Raw genomic sequence first — 18,677 nt, forward strand, 5'->3', positions numbered from 1 at the left:
TTTATTTAAAAATACATTTATTTAGGAATAAAGGTGAGTCAGTTTAAAATAAGTATTAATTACATAACCACACAAGTGGTTTGCAGATACAACAAAACCAGAGACATGGTGGAGGCCGAATCTGGAAAACAGCTTCCGCGGGATGGTCGGGCGGGTGCGAGAAGTCTACGGAAGCCGGGAAGGCCAAGGGCAAGGCTGGCGTTAACCAGAGCGCGGAGCAAGAGACGGCCCCGCCTCCCCGCGTGCGGCGCAGTGCGCAGGCGCGGCGGCGCCCCTCTGCGGGCCGCTGGGCTTACTGCGCACGCGCGGCCTCCGGCTTGGTCCCAGGTGGAGCTGATTTAGCCGAGCTGGCGCCGCCGTGAGCCTCCGAGATGAGCGCGGCCGAGGCCGACCGCTGGGCTTGGCTGCTGGTGCTCAGCTTCGTGTTTGGGTGCAATGTACTCAGGATCCTCCTCCCGTCCTTCTCCTCCTTCGTAAGTGGCTATCTGGCCTTCCAGGGGCCGGTGGGGTTGCCGCCCCAGCGTGCCGTAGACACGGGTCTCAAACTGGCCGCCCGACGGCCGGATTCGGCCTGCAGAGGCGTCTTGGTTGGGCCGTTCTGTGTTTTAAGATGTTTTTGAGTGAGTTGCTAATGTCAAGTCGCAACGCTTTACCCCCATATCCGGTTTTCTGGATTCTTGGGGAGAAAAAAAAAATGCCTGATAACGCTTGGCCACGTTTTCGCGTGGCAGCGGTCTGGAGTTCTCAGTGCCCTTCTGCCAGCCGCACCCATTTCCATTATTCTCTGGTTCCTGGGGGCGTCGAGCAGCCTCAGGCTGCTGGGGTGGGGGCGTGGGGAGGGCCAGTGCCTGCAGCACGGCGTCCGGGGCTCCGGGAAGTCTCGCCTTCTCGCGTGCAGTGCAGCTGTGCAGGGTCCCTGGGGACGGGTCTCAGGATGCAGGGGCCCCCATTCTTGGGGCGGGAGGGGTTGGAGACAGTGTAGACTTAGAATCCCAGTGCTCTGTGATGTTTCCTATACCCAGAGGAGCGACGGGCACTTGGGAGCACTCTCTGCGGGGCGTTTTGTCCATCATGAGTAATTTCCTCGTGTCCAGTCGCCACGGTTGCCGTGACTGTCATGCCATCTTCCTGTACCTCCCAGAGGAGGTGTGTTTGACTCAGAGTCTAGTAGTTGTCCTAAGACATCCAGCTAGTGATTGGTGGGGTGGAGGTTTGATCCTTGGTGTGTGATTCTCCGAGGTCTGCCCCTCTGCCTGTTGGAGCGTGAATAGGGGGTTTGGTGGCATATTTGATGGGAGGTGCGTGTGGAGAAGGTGAGGAGCTGTTCTCCGCGGAAGGGCGCCCTCTGTAGGCCGACAGTGGGAGTGAGGGGCTGTCTGACTTAGGCCGAGACTCACAGATGGGGTGCACACACTATACCAGTGTCCTGGGAACTCAGTTCTGCTTTTCTCTCCTGGTATAAATTGGTGGTGGTGGTGGGGTATATGAGACTAGACAGGGTTTCTACTTCTTTTTGTTCTACTCTACTGGTATCCATCGGGTGCCTGTTTTGTGTAAAACTCTATTCTAGGACCTTATCACCCAAGTTGTCCTGAGGCAATTCTCTCTTAATCCCATCCCCTGTTGGGAATCTTTCCTGATGCTTCCTTGTCTTTAAGATGGTGTCCGAAGTACTCAGCATTGCATAAAAGACCCTTGAAGAGTAGGCCCCAGCCCACTTTTCTTTTTTCTTACTTTTTAAAAATTGTGGTAAAATATACATAACATAAAATTTACCATTTTAACCATTTTTAGGTATATAGTTCAGTGGTATTGAGTACATTCACATTGTTGTGCAACTGTTCATCACCCTTCGTCTCCAGAACTGCAGCTTCCTAAACTGAGACTCTGTCCTGAGTAAACACGGGGCGTTATCCACATGCCCCTTCCCCCAGTCCCTGGCAACCACCGTTTTACTTTCCGTCTCTATGAATCTGACTATTCTAGGCACCTCATGTAAGTGAAATCGTATAATATTTGTCCTTTTATGTCTGGCTTACTTCACTCAGCATAATGTCCTTAGGGTTCATCCCTGTTGCAGCCTGTGTTAGCATTTCTGTCCTTCATAAGGCTGAATAATATTCCACGGTATGTATATACCACATTTTGTTTGTTCATTCATCTTTTGATGGACGTTTGGATTGTTTCTGCCTTTTGGCCATTGTGAATAATGCTGCTAGAACGTTCGTGTACGAGTGTTTATTCAAATCTCTGCTTTCAGTTCTTTTGGGTAAATACCCAGAAGTGGAATTGCTGGATCATATGGTAATTCTGTTTTTAATCTTTTTGAGAAACTGCTGTACTGTTTTCCACAGTGGCTGCATCATGTACATTCTCACCAGCAATGCACAAGTGTTCCAGTTTCTCCACATTCTCCAACACTTGTTATTTTTAGTTATTATTTTTCCTTTTTGGATAATAGCCATCCTAATGGATGCAAAGTGGCTTCTCTTTGTGGTTTTGATTTGCATTTTCCTAATGATTAGTGATGTTGAACATTTCATTTGCTTATTGGCCATCTGTATATCTTTGAAAAACAGTCTATTCAGGTCTGTGGCCCCTTTTCTAATGGGGCTGCAGGCGCTCTCCCTAGGGGAAGGGCACTCTGGAGGCCCACATCGAGTGTGAGTGGCTGCGTTTTTGTGGTTAAGTTAGGAGTTCTCTATATAGTCTGGATATTAGCTCCTTATCAGATACATGATTTGCAAACATCTTCTCCCATTCTGTGGGTTGCCTGCCCATCTTACATGCAGTATCACTTCGATTCTTCCTATGTACCCCATCTCATTTCACCTTATATTGGAACCGCACACACAAAACTAACCTCAATTGCTGAAAGAGGCTGTGTTGGTTTTGTAGTCCTCTGTGAATTGTTCCTAGTTTCTCATAAGCTGAGGGGGAAGGAGGAGAGTGTTTGGGATATGGCAGTGGCTGTAAATAAGAACTGTCATCACCTCTGGCTCCTTCACCAAACCTGTGCCCTGCAGCTAGCACACTCTCATAAGAAGTTACTGCTGCAGTCTACACATGCACGAGGTTTGTGCCTTATCAGGGTGGCTGTTTGTCGTTCAGGTGAATGAACACTGGGTTTGTCCTTGGACCTGTGTCACGTCCTTTGCTGCATCCTACCGGCTGTGTAACCTCTCTAACCTCCAACCAGTTAGCCTTCTTAGACCCGTTTTCCCTTGGTTGTAACACTGTCAGAATTGTTAGCCAGGTTCAGAAGGATAACATTATCCTAGCAGAGTACAGTTGCTGGTGTTCAAACAGGGAAAAGTAATAAAGAGATATGGTTTGTGTTGAGGGTCAGTGAAAAGCTGTAAGGAACGCGCTGGTCCCGTGTAGGGTAAAATGCTGCTGCTTCTTGATCGTTACAGGCTGCCCCATCACAGGCGCTGATCTGAGGATGCACGTGGGAAAGACTCCAGTGAGGATCAGTTTGACTGGGAACGGGCCATGCCCCCTGCACCTCAGACTGTAGCCTTCCTTCCAGGGTTTCCGAAGCTTCTTCCCTTCAGCCAGAGCAGGGAAGGGGCGCACCTTCCCATTAGTCAGGAGAGGCCCTTTGAGGAAGTCTCTCAAGTTCAAGAAGTCCTCTCCCAGCAGAGTGCTGCAAGGTCCTGGGATGGGACCTCAGCCAAATACTGGGGTGGGGGCTGGGTGCCTGGATAAGGACGCCCAATCCTCGGCGTTGACTTGGTTAGAATTTTCCTGCGAGTTCTTTCATGTTTCCTTTCCAGCCACAGGATGCATTTGCGATCCAGCACAACCAAAGGTGGAGGCAGAGGGGACAAAGACCACCCTGCGGAGCGCCCCCCTCCGTGGCCGGAGGCGCGCTGTGCAGGCGCCCCGGGCCCCAGGACTGGCGTGGCCGAGGGCGGGGGGAGCTCCTAGTTAGCCATGTGCCCTGCTCAGGCGTGCCAGGGCCTATGCGCTGGAGGGCGGCCTGCGGGTTGCGGAGAGATGCGTGCCCTGCGCAGGCGCCCCAGGACCTACGCACGGGAGGGCTGCCTGCGGGTCCCCGAGAGCCGCGTGCGGTGCTCAGGCGCCAGGGGCCCCTTCCTCACAGACCTCCCTGCTTTGCAGACCTTGAGCATGGGTGCAGCGCAGGCTGTCCTCTGGGACTTGGTGTGTGGGACTGGCCGCCACTTTTGTGTTTGACAACTTCAAAATCACTTAACTTGCTGGTCTAAAAAGGGGCCGTTTCCCTTTTCTCTTTAGGGGCCTGGGCCACTGAGGTGAGGGGTGGACACTGCAGGGCCTGCCGCTGAGGGCCTTGCTGAGACCCTCCCCGTTTCCAGGGAGCACGGTCGCCTAGAGAGTTCTTGCTGTGGACAAGCATGAGCCCCAAGTGCTGTTTGAGGGGGTGACAGAGGCGGCGAGGGGGGTTGAGTGCGCACGAGCAGGTGCGGCCTGGCGGATGCGGACTCCCCCGTGCCGGGGACCAGGGCTGCGAGGAGTGGGCCCGACTTGGCCGGTCCTGGCTGAGGGGCATGTGGGGTTGTTCTGGACCTTGGCCCTTCCCGGGGTGAGGGGTCTCCCTGCGGTGTTAGGGACACGCCTGAGCCGCCATTCCCAGGGATGCCTGCTGTGTTCCGGGAGGGAGGAGCCTTTGGGCTGTAAATGTCGTCGGGCACGATTTTCAGATGGGACTGGTCCAGAGAGTTGCCAGCCATTGAGTGGGGGAGTGAGGATTTGAACAACCCCAGTGCCACCGCAAGTCCTGGCATTTTGTTGGCAGAGGGAGTGTCCAACTTGGACAGGATCAGAGGGTGACTGAGGAGGACACTGTGATCTCACACAGGCAGAGGGCCAGCGTCTGGAGACAAGAGAAGCAAAGAATTGGTTCTGCCCTTGTTTTCTCTCCAGATTCTCCCACCGTACTTTTTTTTATGATAAGCAAATTTTGTTTGTTTGTTTGTTTATTGATTGATGGCTTGCGGGATCTCAGTTCCCTGACCAGGATTTGATCCTGGGCAGCAGGCAGTGAAAGTGCCAAGCCCTAACCACTGGACCACTGGGGAATTCCCTCACTGATCTTTAAAAACTTATTTTCTTTTCTGCTTTAGAATTACTTGTGGACCCATCTCCAGGTCTTTGAAAAACCATACCCTACACAGTTTATCAGCTTCTGTCAAGTGGGAGATTTAATACACCTTTGAGTACATAAAAACTTCAGGGGACTTCCCTGGTGGCACAGCGGTTAAGAGACTACTGAAGCCTGTGCGCCTAGATCCTGTGCTCCACAACAGAAGAAGCCACCGCAATGAGAAGCCCGTACCCTGCAAGGAAGAGTGGCCCCCGCTCACCGCAACTAGAGAAAGCGCGCATGCAGCAACGAAGACCCAACGCAGCCCCCCAAAAAAATTAAAAACCTGATAGACATTTAAAAAGAAAAGACTTAAGATATATATTTTTAAAATTTATTTATTTAATTTATTTATTTTTGGCTGCTTTGGGTCTTCGTTGCCATGCGCGGGCTTCTCATTGTGGTGGCTCCTCTTGTTGCGGAGCATGGGCTCTAAGCGTGCGGGCTCAGTAGTTGTGGTGCGCTGGCTCAGTAGTTGTGGCTCGCGGGCTCTTGAGTGCAGGCTCAGTAGTTGTGGCGCACTGGCTTAGTTGCTGCGTGGCATGTGGGATCTTCCCGGACCAGGGCTCAAACCTGTGTCCCCTGCATTGGCAGGTGGATTCTTAACCACTGTGCCACCAGGGAAGCCCCAGATGTTTATGTTTTAAAAATTAATATTGGGACTTACCTGGTGGTCCAGTGGCTAGGGCTCCGTGCTCCCAGTGTAGGGGTCCCAGGTTCGATCCCTGGTTGGGGAACTGGATCCCACATGCCGCAACTAAGACCTGGCGCAGCCAAGTAAATAAATATTAAAAAAATTAATATTAAGAACATTTAAAAAATTCAAATCTCCTTAAATCTTACATTTCAATTCATAATTCTAGTATATTTTAACAGTTATTTGTAAGGAGGTCTTGGATTAATGTTGGTACCTATTTGCAAACTTAAACACTTCCAAATTTGCTTTTTTTGTACTTGTAGATGTAATATATTCATTTTTTCTTCAAGCGCTGCATTTCCTAATTTTAACCACAAATCTCTTCAGTTCCCCTCAAGTTTATTTTCCTGTCCTCACTCACTTTCCACTCCTGAGTAACCGTTTTTGGTCTTTCCAGTTTTTAATTGTTTTATGTACAGCGTACCTCGGAAATATTGTGGGTTTGGTTCCAGGCTACTGCAATAAAGTGAATATTGAAGTAAAGTGAGTCACATGCAATTCCTGGCTTCCCAGTGCATAAAAAACTTACGTTTACACTAGAGTCTATTAAGTGTGCAGTAGCATAGCATTGTGTAAAAAAAGTATACATGCCTTAATTAAAAATTTGTTTATTGCTAAAAAATGCTAACCATCATCTGAGCCTTTAGTGAGTTGTAGTAGTAACATCACAGATCACTAATCAGGGAATACCCTGCTGATCCAGTGGTTAGGACTCTGCCGTTTCACCGCTGAGGGCTGGGATTCGATCCCTGGTCCAGGAACTAAGATCCCGCAAGCCCCGTGGTGTGGCCTAAAAAAAAAACAAACCACTAATCAAAGAACACCATAACAAATATAACAATAATAAAAAAGTTTGAAATATTATGAGAACTACCAGAATGTAACACAGAGACGTGAAATGAGCAAATACTGTTGGAAAAATGGTGCCAGTAAACTTGGTTGATGCAGGGTTGCTACAAGCCTTCGATTAAAAAAATCTGTGAAGCACAGCCGTATTCTCTATAATGCTATGTACGTAATGTGTTTGCCCCTCTATTTCTTTTTTTTTTTTAATTTATTTTTGGCTGCGTTGGGTCTTTGTTGCTGTGCGAGGGCTTCTCATGTGGTGGCTTCTCTTTTTGCAGAGCATGGGCTCTAGGCGCATGGGCTTTGGTAGTTGTGGTTCACGGGCTCAGTAGTTGTGGCTCGCGGGCTCTAGAGCGCAGGCTCAGTAGTTATGGCACATGGGCTTAGTTGCTGTGCGGCATGTGGCATCTTCCTGGACCAGGGCTCGAACCTGTGTTGCCTGCATTGGCAGGCAGATTCTTAACTGTGCCACCAGGGAAGTCCCCCCTCTATTTCTTTTTAAATCCTAGTTGTTTTTTTTTTCTGCGGTATGCGGGTCTCTCACTGTTGTGGCCTCTTCCGTTGCGGAGCACAGGCTCCGGACGCACAGGCTCAGCGGCCATGGCTCATGGGCCCAGCCGCTCCACGGCATGTGGGATCTTCCCAGACCGGGGCACGAACCCGTGTCCCCTGCATCGGCAGGCGGGCTCTCAACCACTGCGCCACCAGGGAAGCCCTAAATCCTAGTTTTAAAAGTCAGGTTTATTGATGTGTAATTTGCATTCAGTGAAATTCACTTCTTGTACATGGGCAGTTTGATGAGTTTTGGCACACTTAATCAGGGTAACCACTGAAACAATCAAGGTAGAGAATATCTCCATCACCTCTGAAAGTCCTTTCTCCACCCTGCACCTGTTTTTTTTTAATCAAATTTTTAAAAAATACACCTTTATTTGAATTTTTGGCTGTGCCTCACTGTTTCACATGGCATTCGGGAATCTTAGTTCCCGGACCAGGGATCCAACCCACACCCCCTGCAATGGAAGCACAGAGTCTTAACCACTGGATCGCCAGGGAAGTCCCTGCCCCTGTTTCTTGATTTACAGAGTTGAAGCAGCATCTATGAATTCCTTGCTCTTTAAGATGATTCTGTGATTTTTAAAGATAATTTGGTGCATTCCGGTTTTCTGCTCTAGGGTGGATCTGGCTAGAGTGTATGTCCTTGGCCAGCTCGAACTGAAGAGTCACCCTCCTGTGCACCAGGCAGGGGGGATCAGGGGCTAGAGGAACAGACTGATTTATTGTGCACCAGCTATGTACCAGTACAGGGAAATATATTAATATAGTTTATTAATGTATCTTTATTAATATATTTTTAAGAAGGTGAAACAAACACAAATGTGCAAAAAAAGTTATACATTCATTAGAAAGAACTGGTTTTGTTTCCTGAACCATTTGAAAGTAAGTTGTCAACCCGAGTGCCCTCTTTCCCCAGTACATTAGTGTATAAACAGTGGCCTTGGCCGCAGTACAGCTGTCAGGTACAATCCTCCCGTCTCGTTCAGGGTTTCCTCGTCCCAGTGACGTCCTTTGTAGCAGAAGGACCCCAGTCAGCACCATGTATAGCACATACTTGTCATGTCTCTTCAGTCTAGAAGGAGTCTTGGTCTTGCCTTGAATTGCGAGGATGACATTTCCGAATGTCGCAGGGCAGTGACTTTGCACAATGGCCTCCTGTGGACATCTTTGTCCAGTGTTTGGCGAGGATGTCACATAAAGGATGCTGTGTTCTCTTTGCATCTCACCAGGTACCATGGGCGTTGATTTGGGGAGGTACACTCATCACTCCGGGTCAGTCCCTGAGGAATTCTCAGTTCCCTACGAGGTCGCCCGTGGACCTCTCCGCGCTGGTGCGAGTGTGGTCCCCTTGCTCTCCCTTCGCTCTCCTGGGACCTTCACCTGTCCCGGTGGGTTGTTGGGTGCTACCTGGCAGCCACTGCATGTGTACCCGGGCCGCTGGCGGTGTCCTGGCCGTTGTGTGTGTCTGTGGGGGGCGTCTGGGGACGGTGCGGGCAGGTGCCGTCACACTTGGGTCCCCTCCACTGTCCAGGCGGCCAGGAGGGCTCCTGGGCCGATCGTGTCCCACGTGGGGCCTGGCGGTCAGAGGCTCCTCTTCACAAACATTTACGTCTGTTATTTCATCTGTCTGTGTATCTATGGAAAACCACGAGGTCACACCTGTGCCTCCAGGTCTCATCCAGTCCCACGGGATTCATTCTGGTTCTCTCCCGATGCATGTTTCTCACTCCCTTTTCTCACAGTGAGAAAACTGGCTCACAGTATCCTCAGTAGGTCTCCGTGACTTGCGCAATCCTTTGTAACTCGCCCTCGGCCTCCACCACCACCTCCTCTTGTCACGTGTGCCCCTCCTGCTGTGGGACCCCGACTCTCACGCCAGGCAGCCCCTCTGCGGGAATGCCCTCTTCACCTGCCACCGCTTCATCCCTGACCGCCGGCACCCCCCTTGCTCGGCCCACCTAATTTAGCACAGAATTGTACAGGAATGAGGGGCGTGCACGGTCCTTGTCACCTGAATGGAGCTCTGGGGATGGAATCGGTTTTCACCCTGTAATCACAATTTTGCAGTAAAAGTGAGGGATACATACATTTGTGCTGTAGCAGTCCGTGGGCATATCTGCAGAAGGAAAAACGTAATTGAATAAAGACTCACGGGGCGGGGTGTGGTGGGGGGGAGTTTTCGTTTCTGTGGTCGGGGGCAGCAGGACCGGGACCGGGCAGCAGAGCCTGGCCGTGGGGGTAAAGGGCAGCGTGCCCAGCTGCAGGAGGCAGCAAGCGGATGGGGGAGGGGGTGGGGGAGAAGGCTGATCCCGGCTGCCACCTCCACCAGATGTCCAGGGTGCTGCAGAAGGACGTGAAGCAGGAGTCACAGATGCGAGCAGAGATCCAGGGCATGAAGCAGGAGCTCTCCACCGTCAGCATGATGGATGAGTTTGCCAGATACGCCAGGCTGGAGAGGAAGATCAACAAGATGACTGATAAGCTCAAAACTCACGGTACTGTTCTCGTGTGTAGCGTGGGAAGCTTCGTACGAGCTGATTAACAGAGAAATCTTTATAGAAAGAGGCACGGCACACGTGCTTTGATCTTTGAGGTTCTGATGCTGACAGAGACTTTTGAGTTGTCTAGAAGAGACCCAGTAATAATAATTGTTACTTTCTCCTTATTTGCTGGTGAACCTTTGCTTTCTAAACACAGAAGCCTGGGAACTTCCCTTGTGGTCTAGTTGTTAGGACTCGGCACTTTCACTGCTGTGGTCCCGGGTTCGATCCCTGGCCCGGGAACTAAGATCCCGCAAGCCGAGAGTCATGGCCAAAAAAAAAAAAAAAAAAGAACAAAAAAAAAAACACGCAACCACACAGAAACCTCTAACATCTTTGATTTTCTTCATTCTCTGTAGGTTGACATTTTCAAATTCAACACTTTTCTGAGAGAAGCCTAGAAAAATCTCATGGTGGATTCCCAGGAGCTTTTGTGAAGGCTCTAAAAAATGCCCAGCAGTGTCCTTATCCAAGTGTAGACTTCAGGCTGGGGATCAGGTCTCACTCAGCTTTATGTTGGCCACCGTTCCTAACAGTCTCCTCTGATGGATAGGAGGTCAGCTTGTGTGCTGAGAGAGTGCATGGCTAGTAGAACATGCACAGGGGCCTGCCCAGGCCTGAGACAGACCTGACTCCCACTTACGGATTAGTGTGCTGTGTGGTCTGGGAAATCCAGGAAGAAAAAGGTAGTCCCGTTGGTAAGTGCCTCGTAAAAGAGTCTCTGATTTAGATGAATAGCTTTAAGAGTTTTTAAAATTAAAGCTTCAAATCTCATAATCTGTGGGTGATTCTGTTTTCAGTAACGGCACAGTGGGTGACTTCTAAGAAATTCTATTTTATATTTTCTAAGTGTGTGTGTGTGTGTGTGTGTGTGTGTGTGTGTGTGTGTATTTTGTTTGTTTGCTTTTTGGCTGTGCTGCGCAGCTTGTGGGATCCTAGCTCCCCGACCAGGGATCAAACCCAGGCCCTCGGCAGTGAGAGTGCAGAGTCCCAACCACTGGACCATCAGGGAACTTGCTTTTCTAAGTATATTGAGCAGATGTTACATACATAGTTAGAAAATAGTTTATGAGAAGAAATAACATTTCTGTGTGCTTGAATATCTTCTTCATTTTTTTTTAGGACTGATACCATTTCATCCTGTTTTTCCTTTCAGTGAAAGCACGGACAGCTCAGTTGGCCAAGATAAAATGGGTTATAAGTGTTGCTTTCTACATATTGCAAGTAAGTGTCCTATTCTGTCACCTGGGGTCATTGAAGCTGGTAACGGACTGTCCTCCAGAACCATGTGGCCCAGAATCCGGGCGTGGGAATTCTGGCTTTTCCACTTTCAGCTGCTGTGCTGTGTGGTCCTGCTAGCGTGTAACTCTGAACACTCTGTGAATTTCTATGTTAGACTAAAATGAAGCCTTTGTTTCTCTTAGTCTCTTTTAGCCTTTGTCTTTTAGAGTTGTTAAATGTTGGGATGTTTTAGCAGATGCGCTTCTCTGGAGTTCTTTCATTTTGCCTTTGTTTCAGTGCAGTGTTGGGAGCCTGGGGGTGTATGGAGTGAGAGAGCTTATTTAGACGTTGTATTTTCTAAGGGGGTCAGTGACTGTAGATATTTAGGCATTGTATTTTCTAAGGTGGTCAGTGACTGTGGCCGTTGCTTGTCACCTGGTGTGCAGACATGTAGGTGACGTGTAGATGCCTGCTCTCAGGCAGGGAACACGTCATTCTCACGTCAGTCCAAGACCTTTGATTCCCAACGTTCTTACCTGGGGGATGTTTACTTGTTCTGTTTGTGGCTGCTTCCTTCAGCCGAGGGTGTGGAAGTGCCGCTCGCACACTTAGTGGCTGCTGTAAATGGTCTCCGAGTTTCAGTCCTATGTGTGATCTTTCCTGGGGGAAAAGATTTGCGCCCAGCCCCCCCAAAGCCCAGGTGGTTTGGGTTTGTTTGAGGACATTGATCCTGAGGTGTTGTCCCTTTGGTGCGAGAGCGGTTTCACAGGGAGAGGAGTTGAGCAAGCCGCGGTCTGAGGTCCGATCGCTCGAGTGGCACGTTCAAGGCCACGAAGGGGATGGAAGACAGCTGCCCGAGCGCTGCTGGGAAAGGAGGAGAGGGCAGGCAGCGCTTCTCGTCCCGCCACTTAACCTCGCAGAGGGCTCACCTCTGCAGTTGGGTGTGTGGGTGAGAGCGGTAGCTAGTTTTTCAAGGATCTGAGAGGCGTGAGGTCACTTTTGTCACTGATGAGGTGTAGTTCGCGTAAGCTGGCTGTTTAGAGGAGGTGCTCAGTGAGGAAAGAACACTTACGCTGGGGGAGACCTTGGTTACTCTATCAGCTAATCTGGTAGTGTGTATGTGCTGGCTGTGAGGACTGGATGGGTAGGGTTTGAGGTCACCGATCTGGAGAGTTTCCTTGGTTTGTTTCCATGTTTCCTCGTCTTCCGTGGTGATCGGTTGTGTGCCTGGCGGGATGTTTCCACTCACCAGCCGTGTCTTTGCAGGCTGCCCTGATGGTCACACTCATCTGGACGTACTACTCTGTCCCTGTGGCCGTGGTGCCGAGTCGGTGGATAACTCCACTAGACCGCCTGGTAGCATTTCCCACTGGAGTGGCAGGTATGTGGGCGCTGGCAGACGCGGTGGGAGAGCGTGGCCAGGTTGACGTAGGGGCGTGTGGCGGGAGGTTCGGTCAGCTGAGCTCAGCCTGACGCCCACAGTGAGAGCTCTGCGTCTCCGCCTCACACAGGGCTTGCAGCAAAGGAGCTGACGTCTAGAGGACTTACGTGTCCAGTGTCACCGAAATGTGAAGTAGCAGGGCTACAGTTCAACCCAAGCCTGCCTCCGTGATCCAAGCCCAATACCTGGCGTCTGATACCCCGTTTATTGAAACATCACCTCTGGTTCCCAAATTCTGTGACTCCTTTTCAATTCACGCTATGCTTAGCCCCTCTGCAGCATTTCCTGCTATCGGCCATTCTTTGACTTCTGAAAGAATTTCTTTTGGGTGTTAAAATTAGTACATGTCATCGTAGAATGATTAGAAATATAAGAAAAAACTTTTAAAAAGACTCAGTAGCTGTGGAGAACCGCTCTTAACATTGCAGTATATTTTTTCCAGTTTTCTTTTCTATTTATTTTTGTATGGTTAAGGTTATCTGGCACATACAATTTTTTACCCGTCTTATTATGTAAGTCTTTTTCCACATCAATAAATTTCTTCAGAGTAGAGACGGACGTGCTGCTGGGTGTGCTGAGAGGGCAGCTTAATAAATTTCTTTATTAAGGAATTTTGAATAGCTGTTCTTGATTTGGATGTGTCATAATTTACTAATTTCCCTGTTAAAGGATATTTATTTAAGTCCCCAGTTTTTGCTGTAGAGATGACGCTGCAGTACACATCCTGGTCAGCCAGTCTTTGGTTGTGATTTGTGATCACGCTGGAGGTGAATTGCTAAGTCAAAGGGATGACCGTGTCAAAGATTTCCAATTTAGCCAGGCCCCTTCCTTCCCCTCCCCCTCCCTCTTCCCGGACCCAGCCAGGATTGTTGTAGCTGGTGGCTCTCAGTGTTGCTGAGCTGAGGAGCCAGAGGCCACCCTTCCGGGCATCTTGTGGCCTCTCTTCCTGTCTCTCAGCATCAGTGGGGCAAGAAAGATGTGGGTAAACATTCCTTCGTGCTTGTAATGCTTTGGTGGGAAGGGAAAAACAGATCATCTGACAGGGTGGTCTTACAGTCTATTAATATCATAAATAATGATGCACATCCCTCTGGCAGGAAAGATAAATTCAAATCATTGTTTGTTGTTTTGAGTAGTTCCTGCTTAGTAAAGAAGGCAGCTCTGTGAATCAGTAGAAAGTCTGCGGGCTTCCCTGGTGGCGCAGTGGTTAAGAATCTGCCTGCCAATGCAGGGGACACGGGTTCGAGCCCTGGTCTGGGAGGATCCCATGTGCCACGGAGCAGCTAAGCCCGTGCGCCACAACTACTGAGCCTGCGCTCTAGAGCCTGAGAGCCACAGCTACTGAGCCCACGCTCTAGAGCCTGAGAGCCACAACTACTGAAGCCCGCGTGCCACAACTACTGAAGCCCATGCGCACCTAGAGCCCGTGCTCCGCAACAAGAGAAGCCACTGCAATGAGAAGCCCGCGCGCCGCAACAAAAAAGTAGCCCCCGCTCGCCACAACTAGAGAAAGCCTGCGTGCAGCAACGAAGACCCAGAGCAGCCCCCCCCAAAAAAGTGATCAATTTGAACCCAGGAAACACAAACTTGGTGTTAGCCCAACACTACTCAAAAAGGACTGAAGTGCTCTATTTCCTAAAGTCAAAGGTAGCAGAGGCAGGAAATGTGGGCGGAACTCCTGGCATGCTCTCATGTTGAATTTCTTTATTTTTAGGTGGTGTTGGAATTACCTGTTGGATTTTAGTCTGTAACAAAGTTGTGGCCATTGTGCTTCACCCTTTCAGCTGAAAAAGAAGATGAATTTGGCTACAGCACTTTCAAAAACGAATTTTCACTTAGGAGATTACAAATCTGATTTATACTGTTTTATTGTTTTGTTTATTTTTGTTTGCTTGTTTTTTTAAAAAAGGAAACACAAGCCACAGGTTAGTTGTTGTTGTTGAACGTGTTTGTTCTTGGACTTCATGTTGAGATTCTTAGAAGAATCACAGTTTTGTACATTTGTTGTGAGCCATGGAGGCCAGTCTCGTGTGTACCAGCCAGCACGGCACCAGATTTGTGATAAGAAGTGTGTGACATTATGGGCTACATGTTGTTACTTGTGATTTGCACTCTCGGCATATTTTAAAGGTCACATTGCCAACTGGAAAGTCAAACTTTTCTAATAACTTAAGTACTTTAAAGACTTTGTGCTATTTTTAATCCAGATTAGAAAGTAACTTAATTTTAATACTACTACTAGAATTTGAAAATTTGTTTTTTAATCTCATGCAGTACTACCAGGAGAATAACACTAATTGACATTGCTTGTGCTTTTTCCTTCCTAAAATGTCATTTGTTGGGCAAGTCTTTGGATGGTGTTATCCACTTATTTGAAGCTGTTAACTTTTCATTACTGTGTTTTATAAATGTATTCATGAGCCCATAATGCATTGTTTTGTGTTTGAACAGTGTGTTTTATATTTAATGTATTTCGAATGAAGGGTATTTTTAAAGCATTTAATATTTATGCTCTGTAGAATGGAACAAACTTAAAAAACAAACTGGGAAGCCTGATTAAGTTAATTTCAACGGCTACATGTTTGCCCCGTCAAGTATAATTCTGCTCAGTATTTTTAAAAACACTTTTTTCTAATTACAATCTTGCAAGTGCTTGTGTGACTTCCTTCCTTACGGCCACTTACTTGCTACGACCGATCGGTGGCAGAGGGCCTGAAACGATCACTAAGTGGGCCACGGCCCTGTGAAGCGAACTTCTAGCACGAGTGTTTAAAAGATCACTTTTGTATCCTTGTGTTCCCTGACGGTGTGATAGTAAGTTCGTTATTATTTCTGGTAATCGAGCTGTGTAGAGACGGAGCACTGTGCTGCTTTAGTTGATGGTCACAGAGTGGGTTTTGGGTTCCCCTCATCACTCAGACTCACCCGGCCCCAGGCTGTTGCAGCTCTGGGAGAGGATGTAGAACTGGGAATACGGCTGTATTTACAGCAAACACCAGTGTCCAGCGTCCAGTCACCTCACAGGTACGTTTTAGCCACAGAGCATGAGCAGATGACCTGCCGAGGACATGATAGCAGCAAAAGGAAGCTTCGGGGTCTTGGGCCCCTTCGAGGCCACAGGCCCTACGTGATTCGTGAACTGTGGCGTGAATGGCAGGTCACACAGTCAACAGTCGGGTGGCCAGGTACGCGCACTGTGGACCATCCTGGGATCACTAATTGGTGAAAGTCTCCCTGACAAGACCTGTATTTATCTCCCAAGGATATGTTCTTGCAATTAATACTGCAAGATTTTTGACAGGTTTTACTGAGGCTAGAGGAAAAAATTTATAATTCACAGCTGTTCACTCTTTCCACATACATTAATAGTTTGTGAAGATGAAATAAGGGAAATTTAAATGTGCCATCACATTTCACATTCTTGTGGTTTTTGAAAAATGGTGTGTGTTTTTAAAGTTTTTATTATTTATTTATTTTTGGCTGTGCAGTGGCTTGTGGGGGATCTTAGGTCCCTGACCAGGGATCAAACCTGTGCCCTCTGCAGTGGGAAATCCCTGGTGTTTGTTTTTAAATAGGTAGTAAACGTGGCACTGAATTCAAAGGACACAGAAAGGGATGTGATGAAAGTACATCTTCTGACCTTCTACTGTCGTGTCACCCATTTTTCCACTATTACTAGTTTCTTTATGATTCTTCCCATGGTATTCCATACATTTATGAATATCGATGTACGTGCTTTTAAAATAGCTTTTAAAAAGTAATACCTAGGGCTTCCCTGGTGGCGCAGTGGTTGAGAGTCCGCCTGCTGCGGAGCGGCTGGGCCCGTGAGCCATGGCCGTGGAGCCTGTGCGTCTGGAGCCTGTGCTCTGCAACGGGAGAGGCCACAGCAGTAAGAGGCCCGTGTACCAAAAAAAAAAAAAAAAAAGTAATACCTAAAAAAAACCCCCACAAAAACTGTTTGCTTTTTTTTTTTTTAAATCCTACCTGGAAAGTACAGAAAAGGAGTGAGGAAGCAAAGTCTCCTGTGATTCCACAGAAGTGGGACGACTGGTGTTAACATTTGTGCTTTTCGCTCTTTTCTAAAATTTTATGGATAGCTGTAGGTTTTGTGTTTCTATTTAAAATTACTGGGTATAGTTTATAGTTTCATGTGAGAATAGACATCTGTTTGATTTAAAATACATCTAAAGTGGGCTTCCCTGGTAGTGCAGTGGTTGAGAATCTGCCTGCCAATGCAGGGGACACGGATCCGGGCCCTGGTCTGGAAGGATCCCACATGCCGCGGAGCAACTAAGCCTGTGTGCCACACCTACTGAGCCTGCACTCTAGAGCCCGCGAGCCACAACTACTGAGCCCACGCGCCTAGAGTCCGTGCTCCGCAACAAGAGAAGCCACCGCAATGAGAAGCCCGCGCACCACAACAAAGAGTAGCCCCCGCTCACCGCAACTAGAGAAAGCCCGCGCGCAGCAACGAAGACCCAATGCAGCCAAAAATAAAATAAAATAAATAAATATATATAAAAAAAAATACATCTAAAGCTCTCATCACGCCAATTTTGTTTGCTTTATATTTATGGTGAGTCAAGCAGGGAAATCTTTATGTACAAACCCACAGTCATTTTTGTATGGGGTTAATACAGTTCTTCTGTTGCCAGTGCAAGTGGGTGGAAAGCTAGCTCAACTAGTTTCCTCTTCCCTGACCTGGCCAGACTTTGTGGCCTCCCATGGTTTTTCTTACACATACATAGCTCTGTGTGTGTGTGGGGGCTGTGTGTGTGTGTGTGTGTGTGCGCGCGCATGTGTGTGGTGCGCACACTGGCCCCTCCTGTCCAATCTATATTTTATTGGACCTTTAAGCCTTCTCTGACCGCTTTAGATAATAGTGATTTCTTTTTTCTTCCCTTCCTCGTCAGAACATCTTAAGTAATATCAATATGACTGCTCTGTCAACTAATTTTGTATTGACTTGTGGTGTCTATTGTTATGTGTTTTTATTTCTAATGTTTTAGATACTTTTGTGATAAAGGGTTTTCTGTCGATGCCGCAAGTGCCTTTACGGCCAGAGACTGTTCCTTAGACTTTTTTATACCCCTTCCAGCGTGTTAAGTCAGTACCCAGGGATATTTAACTTGAAAAAAAACACACATAATGGTTTTCCACTAGGGCCACGTATACCTTTTACAGGGAGTACATTTTCATAGTTGGGGGGTTACCAGTTAACAGGGAAATTTTCTAGGGTGCTGTTTTCTTACCGGTCCTTCATGACAGAGCCTTTTGGTGGTGTCACAAGATTTAAAGCTCTTTGTGTAGTTGGTTTGCACACCATGTGGATCGCAGGGCAGACGGTTCATTTTCTCTCTGGGTTCACTATTGTTTGTGTGGGTCACCTTTTCTGCCTGCATGTTTGGAATGTAAAGTGTATGCATCCCTCTTTCAACACTCAGAATACTGACTCTTGCCACTGAGTTCAATCTTTTTTTTTTTTTAATTTTTAAACGTGTCACTATTTAAAAAATTTTTTTATAAATTTATTTATTTATTTTTGGCTGCATTGGGTTTTCATTACTGTTTTAGGTCTTTGTTGCTGCGGCGAGCGGGGGCTACTCTTGGTTGCAGTGCGTGGGATTCTTATTGCGGTGGCTTTTCTTGTTGCGGAGCACGGGCTTCAGTAGTTGCAGCACCGGGCTCAGTAGTTGTGGCTCATGGGCTCTGGAGCACAGCCTCAGTAGCTGTGGCCCATGGGCTTAGTTGCTCCGCGGCACGTGGGATCTTCCGGACCAGGGATCGAACCTGTGTCCCCTGCATTGGCAGGCGGATTCTTAACCACTGTGCCACCAGGGAAGTCCCACATCTCTTGTTTTGAAGCTATTATAAATGGGATTGTTTTAAAATTTAATTTCAGATTGTTACAAGTGTACAGAAATTGATTTTTGTACATTGATCTTGTTTTATGTAACCTTCAGAACTCATTTAGCAATTCAACAGTTTTTTAGTGGATTCCATAGGATTTTCCATGTAAAAATCATGTAATCTGTGAATATAGGTAGTTTTACTTCTTCCTTTCCGATTAATGCCTTTTATTTCTTTTTTGCCTAATTGCTCTGGCTGGGATGTTTGGTATGATGCTGTAGAAATGATGAGTGTGGAATTACTGCCTTTTTCCTTATCTGGTTTGGTATCAAGGTTCTGCAAGCCTCATAAGAATGGGTTGGAGAGTGTTCCTCCTTCTATATTCTGGACTAGATT

The 18,677-nt window shown here is 47.9% G+C and overlaps 1 protein-coding gene across 4 annotated transcripts; it reads left to right on the forward strand.

The window, feature by feature from the left end:
• Positions 1–284: 284 nt before the first annotated feature.
• Positions 285–15,072, forward strand: GET1 (guided entry of tail-anchored proteins factor 1). 4 transcript variants are annotated; one of them, XM_067739519.1, is made up of 5 exons: positions 285–473; positions 9,559–9,724; positions 10,892–10,993; positions 12,257–12,371; positions 12,502–13,042. In XM_067739519.1, exons 1-5 carry the CDS (start codon positions 372–374, stop codon positions 12,527–12,529), a joined length of 513 nt encoding a protein of 170 aa, XP_067595620.1. In that variant the 5' UTR covers positions 285–371; the 3' UTR covers positions 12,530–13,042. The 4 variants fall into 4 exon arrangements, with proteins under 4 accessions (XP_067595620.1, XP_067595618.1, XP_067595616.1 ...); XM_067739517.1 differs by lacking the exon at positions 12,502–13,042 and adding an exon at positions 14,146–15,072 and having other exon boundaries at positions 286–473; XM_067739515.1 differs by having other exon boundaries at positions 287–473; positions 10,926–10,993.
• Positions 15,073–18,677: the final 3,605 nt, after the last annotated feature.

Source organism: Pseudorca crassidens, chromosome 5 (genome assembly GCF_039906515.1).
Source record: "Pseudorca crassidens isolate mPseCra1 chromosome 5, mPseCra1.hap1, whole genome shotgun sequence".
In the NCBI taxonomy this organism is placed as follows: Eukaryota; Metazoa; Chordata; class Mammalia; order Artiodactyla; family Delphinidae; genus Pseudorca; species Pseudorca crassidens.

Coding starts and splice junctions, on each gene's coding strand:
- GET1 (XM_067739515.1), top strand. CDS start 372: ATGAGCGCGGCCGAGGCCGACCGCTGGGCTTGGCTGCTGGTGCTCAGC. Junction 9,725..10,925: donor TGATAAGCTCAAAACTCACG/GTACTGTTCTCG, acceptor TTTTCCTTTCAG/TGAAAGCACGGACAGCTCAG. Junction 12,372..12,501: donor ATTTCCCACTGGAGTGGCAG/GTATGTGGGCGC, acceptor CGCCTCACACAG/GGCTTGCAGCAAAGGAGCTG.